The sequence below is a fragment of the Priapulus caudatus genome, unplaced genomic scaffold (assembly GCF_000485595.1).
Source record: "Priapulus caudatus unplaced genomic scaffold, Priapulus_caudatus-5.0.1 Scaffold379, whole genome shotgun sequence".
Taxonomy (NCBI): domain Eukaryota; kingdom Metazoa; phylum Priapulida; class Priapulimorpha; order Priapulimorphida; family Priapulidae; genus Priapulus; species Priapulus caudatus.
Window position 1 is genome coordinate 24,335 of NW_014577440.1, and position 6,458 is coordinate 30,792.

The 6,458-nt window shown below is 41.1% G+C and overlaps 1 protein-coding gene across 1 annotated transcript in view; it reads right to left on the bottom strand.

Annotated features, from left to right (window-relative positions):
• Positions 1–2,866: 2,866 nt before the first annotated feature.
• The window catches only part of LOC106809709 (dipeptidyl peptidase 1-like), a 12,456-nt gene continuing 8,864 nt past the window's right edge, over positions 2,867–6,458 (bottom strand). The window contains exon 8 of the mRNA XM_014812883.1: positions 2,867–3,164. Coding sequence (XP_014668369.1) covers positions 2,932–3,164 — 233 coding nt within the window. The 3' untranslated portion in view covers positions 2,867–2,931. The remainder of the gene's footprint in view (positions 3,165–6,458) is intronic.

The following is a 6,458-nucleotide window of genomic DNA, read 5'->3' on the forward strand; positions in this document are numbered from 1 at the left end:
GCGCCCTAGCATATACGGTACAAAACACCTACTTTATGCCCTCGCGTCCTTCCCCTTGCCTCCCCTGTCCCTCGCTCAGCCTCCTTCTTCTACCGCCCCCAGCTATCTTCCCTGCCGCCTTTCCTCAGTTTCCCGTCCCCTATCTCCCTCAGCAAGCTATATTATAAAGTTTGTCTCAGACGGCACTGCCCGCCTAACATGGTGCGCGCGCATGCGCAATATCTCCCGAGCGAAATCGTATTTTGCAAAGATTATACATTTAAAATAAAGAGTTATCCTAGCATAGATTTATGTTATAACATTCCATCTGTAGACATCATTTAAGAAATAGTAGGAAGATCTTGCATGTAAGGTCCCGCTGAGTATCCCAGCCAGTACACAATCTGGCTACGTTAGTGTGTTAGCGCATGCGCAATATATCACCAGAGGAGTTATATTTTGTATTGAATATGCATTTAATATGATTAAGGGGTATCTCAGTATAGATTTACGTAATAAATTTTTTCAGTGGAACTGTGTTTAAAATTGGGAGAGCGCCCTAGCCTGTAGGGTGCCAAACTACTATTTCATCCCCTTCTATTCTCCCCGTTGCCTCCATTGTCTCTCGCTCAGCATCCTTCTTTTTCTACCGCCCCTTAACTACATTTCCTTCAGTCTTTCCTTAGTCTCGCACCCCTCTCTCCCCCAGCAAGTTATATTATGCAATGCTTTTCAGTCGGTGATGCACGCCTTCTACGGTGCTCGCGCATGCGCAATATCTCCCGAGAAGAACAATATTTTGCAAAAATTATGCATTTAAAATGAAGAGGAGTTATCCTAGCATAGATTTATATGAGAAAATTCAATCAGTAGACATCAATTAAGAAATGGGAAAAACCTTGCATGTAAGGTACCCACTGCATATACCCGTCAGTACACAATCTGGCTACGTCAGTGTGTTAGCGCATGCGCAATATATCACCAGAGGAGTTCTATTTTGTAATGAATATGCATTTAATATGGTTAGGGGGTATCTCAGTATAGATTGACGGAATCATTTTTTTGCAGTGGACCTGTGTTTATAATTGGGAGAGCGCCCTAGCCTGATGGGTGCCAAACTACTATTTCATCACCTTCCATTCTCCCTCTTGCCTCCATTGTCTCTCGCTCAGCATCCTTCTTTTTCTACCGCCCCTCAATTATTTTTACTTCAGTCTTTCCTCAGTCTCCCACCCTCTCTCACCCAGCAACTTATATTATGCAATGCTTTTCAGTCGGTGATGCACGCCTTCTACGGTGCTCGCGCATGCGCAATATCACCCGAGAGAAATCGTATTTTGCAAAGATTATGCATTTAAAATGAAGAGGGGTTATCCTAGCATATGTTTATGTGATAAAATGCCATCAGTAGACATTACTTAAGAAATGGGAAAAACCTTGCATGTAAGGTACCCGCTACATGTACCAGTCAGTACACAACCTGGCTACGTTAGTGTGTTAGCGACTGCAGGGGCCAAAATGAACGCAACACTTCCTAAAAACAAATTCAAAACTGCAAATTACATCAAACTCTATATTGGGTGTACCAGCAAAATGGGCGGATGTTTGCCATCTCCGATTGCTCTTGTATTTTGTAATGAATATGCATTTAATATGGTTAGGGGGTATCTCAGTATAGATTTACGTAATAAACTTTTGACCCAAAGTTGGAATGATGATATACCAAATGAATGCAGTAACATAAGAAATATAAACAGGTACAGTTAAGTAAATCCAACAATTTTTTTCATTCTTTGTACAAACGATTAACGGTGTGTTATACAAACATACAAAACCGCACACCTATACCTATACTATAATATATAGTCATTACACATGATAGTATAAATGCTTTCATCATACATTATAGTACATTATATCATGAATAGGTTCATAAAAACTGTGCATTCCTTCCTTTTTTCTGTCCGAATTCTGATCGAGCTACGTAGAGCTACCGACGTATATATATATACATATATATACAGAGGTATATATCACGGAATCATAGACATAACAATCAATAGAAACATGTAGAAATTAAATTAAAGTAGGTACAGTATTAGATTATAAGTTAATTGCAGCACCGCAACCAAAACGGAGGCCCTTCCAAGCACCCAATTATCAACTCGTACAGATAAAATATCAAGTGTTTAGATATTTCGCGTGTGTACATTGTCTTAGATTCTCGTCGCAAATTGACCAACGTTCCCTTTATGATCAACAATCCTAAATTAAACACTCTTAACTGTTAAGACACCTTCTGCACTGGCCGTATATTCATATCATAATTTTCATGTCACAATCAATTAAAAGTATGAAATTATGAAATAAAATGGCAATGAAAACAACATGTCTTCTATATTGAGTACGTACTCCTTTGGCAAGAAACCTCATTTTTAAAACCAACAATTTTTAAATGTGGTTTTTTGTCAGTGATTAAAACACAATCATTCGCTAAAGTGGAGGACTTTTCTTCTCTATGTAATCGCCATATACATCTTAGTCCAAACCTTAAACATGAAACTTGAGCTCTGACCATATCTGTGACTTTATATAACAACAGAACCTTACTGTTCTGAGCAAACGTACCTCAGATTTTATCACAATAGTGCAAACTGCATTTCACAACAATGATATATGCTGTATTTACCAATTTGCTGTATTAACCATTGCATATTTATCATTCTGCCTTATGACTGCGGTTTTAATAAAACTCACAACTTGTCCGCCAAAGTAATTAACAAATCAATCAATGATTTCAATACGATCATCCGCACGAGCGAATTTCACCAACAAAATCTAAAAAAAAAATCCAACAACGCATCCCCCCTCCCCACCTTCCCTCAAGTTCAACAACTCACACAAAAAATATCTCCCATATTTCACGAGACGGCCACGCGATGGCGCCACCGTCTACGGTATCGGGAAGCTCTCGACTGCGACGCTCTCTATGGCGACCTCGTCGACGCCGCGGCGGATGCGGAAGTAGCCGCGCTCGCCCCACTCCTCGCCCCAGCTGTTCTTCACGGTCCAGTACTTCTCCAGCGTGCGGTGGTCGTAGCCGTAGCCGACCAGGAGTACGGCGTGGTTGGTGAGCTCTAGGGGGTTGTATCTGTCCGTGAGAGCCGTGTGGTGGTAGATGCCGCCTGGTGATGTGAGAGAGAGAGCGAGAGATCAGACGACAACGCAACAGAGAGAGGGAGAGAGAGAGAGAGAGAGAGAGAGAGAGATTATAGTAAAGTTAATCGCACATTTACAGCAAACTCACTCCCACATTATGCACACACACCGAGTGTTACGTTACATTCGCACCGGTGTACCTTAGCCTGCCATATTTCCCACTAGACCCTATTATAGTGGGGGCCAGTGTTGGGCACTATGGGGCCGCGCACCTATTCGCTGACTATATAAAATAATTGCCCTATAGAAAATGGGTTTCTGGCACGTTGATCTCACATGACTCTGATTTAATTTAAATAATGACTCTAATTTCATTTTTGTGAGTTTTATTGAGGGAACAATACAAGGCGGTCAAAGGAGGCATTCGTGGCGCCCTCTGGGTTCTCCCTCTACTATAGTATAGGTTGGCGTATGCGTGTGTTTGCGTGTGCGCTGTATCTGTATAGGAAAACAGGGTTGTTGATATTCTCCATTGAAAAGAGAGATGACGTAATCAGCAGTAGATCTTAATGAAAAAATCACTATCTAAATATCTCACTTTTGATATCAACGTTTCGGAACTGGAATCTCTCTGCGCTATAGTCAGAGCACGTATATTAATATTGATATACGTGCTCTGGTTATAGTATAAGCTCGGATGTACGTTTGTGCCTGCGCGGAATCTGCCAAAGGAAATTCTATACTATTGATATTATCAATATTATCAATATTATCGATATTATCAATTGATATTATATTATTACTATCAGGAGTGAATAATAATATCGATTATCGATAACTACAACTACTAAATAATGATAGAAATTCTATTATTATTCACTCCTGATATTATTCATTTAAACGGGATAGGACATAGTCGGCAAGAAATTTGCCTTGAAAAATTCATATCCCAATATCTCACTCTGGATAAAACGCCTCGAGTTATTTTTTCCGCTGCTGTGTTGTGACCAACAACGATCGACAACGCAGACGGTCAAGCGATCACACTAGAATAGTCTCTAGCGCCGCCTGGCGGGCACTACATGAATTTAGCGTGTTAGTATGATGCGAGTGAACTGCGTGCAATGTACAGGGAAATCCCAGCATTTTAAGTAAAATAATCAGTCTACGGATTTAAATAACATACACTAAATGAAATAGAATATTCGTTAGCGGTTACAGTTATTTTCACACATTATATGCTATTTACACCATCTGTAGAACACCACACATCAGTATGCAGGCGACAGATATCCACATCCAAGTGTGGCCTTGAGCCACCGGGGGCCTAGGGTCCCGCTGGCGCAATAATACACTGTGCAAGTGATGCAGCCTGCTTTTCTTTGCTGGAGACGGTATAGCTTACAACCAAGGCTTTCCACACACTACTATATGGGAGGCCTTAGGCCATCCTTCATACACAATACTATATATGTAGCCTTGGTGGGCCGCCAGCATACACTATACTACAATACTATATAGATGGCATTAGGCCCCCGCCATACACATACTGTATATATGGCTTTGGGCCCCCATCATACACTATTCTATTCTACGTATATTATTACGTATTACAATTCTATACTACGTAGTGTTAGTGTGTTAGCGCATGCGCCAATATCTCACCAGAGAGTTATTATTTTGTGATGAATATACATTTAAAATGGTTAGGCGGCATCTCAGTATATGCTACGTAATAATTTTTTGCAGTGGACCTGTGTTTATAATTGGGAGAGCGCCCTAGCCTGTAGGGTGCCAAACTACTATTTCATCCCCTTCCATCCTCCCCCTTGCCTCCATTGTCTCTCGCTCAGCATCCTTCTTTTTCTACCGCCCCCTCAACTATCTGCCCTTCAGTCCATTCCTCAGTCTCGCACCCTTCTCTCGCCTCAGCAGGTTATATATTGCTGTGCTACTTTCAGTCCGTGCTGCACGCGTTCAAACGGTGCCGCGATGCGCAATATCTCCGAGAGACAATCGTATTTGCAAAGTTTGCATTAAAATGAAGAGGAGTTATCCTAGCATAGATTCTATGATACAATACAATCAGTTGACATCACTTAAGAAATGGGGAAACCTTGCATGTAACGTACCCGCTGCATTATACCAGTCAGTACACAATCTGCTACGTTACTGTGTTAGCGCATGCGCTAATATATCACTAGAGGAGTTAATATTTTGTAATGAATATGCATTTAATATGATTAGGGGGTATCTCAGTATAGATTTACGGAATAATTTTTTTGCAGTGGACACTGTATATCTAATTGGGCAGAGCGCCCTAGCCTGTAGCGTGCCAAAACTACTATTTCATCCCCTTCAATTCTCCCCCTTGCCTCCATTGTCTCTCGGCCAGCATCCTGTTTTTCTACCGCCCCCAACTACCTTCCCTTCAGTCATTCCTCAGTCTCGCACCCTTCTCTCGCTCAGCAAGTTATGTTATGCTGTGCTTTTCAGTCCGTGCTGCACGCCTTCAACGTGGCTCGCGAATGCCACAATATCTCACGAGAAGAACAATATTTGTAAAAATAATGCATTTAAACTGACGAGGAGTTATCCTAGCATAGATTTATGTCTACAGTACACAGTCTGTACACAATCGGCATGGCTACGTTAGTTGTGTTAGCGCATGCGCAATATCTCACCAGAGGAGTTACTACCTCCGCCAGGAGCGTTATGTTTTGGCCCCTGTTAGTTTGTTTGTGGTTTGTCTGTCACCAGAAATCTTTCAAAAAGTTACGACAGATTTTGATGAAATTTTCGGGACGGTTTGGTCTGCGGGCCAAGAAACCAATCGATTAGATTTTAGGTACGTCATCCGATAACAGATCCGCGATCTACTCTATCTAACTAACATAATGTAAACCAAAAGCATGTGTATAACGCATGCCACGCGCATTGTACCATTAATTCAAGTCCACTGCGAAGTGAAGGTCGCGTTTTATTAATGCTTGCTGCATTAGGTATTTTAACTATACTACATTTAACGCGTTTATTTAATGTTACTGCATTAACGCGTTTATTAATGTTAGCTGCATAACGCGTGTATTTAATGTGCCTGCATTAACGCGTTTATTTAATGTTGCCATGCATTAATTTGCGCGAACTCGTTCTATTTAATGTTATGCATTAGACGCGTTTATTATAATGTTGCTGCATTTAACGCGTTTATTTAATGATGCTTGCATTAACGCCGTTATTAATGCTGGCTGCTTTAACGCGTTTATTTAAATGCTCCCGTCGCTATTGTCCTGCATTAACGCTGGTTTATATCCTCTTGT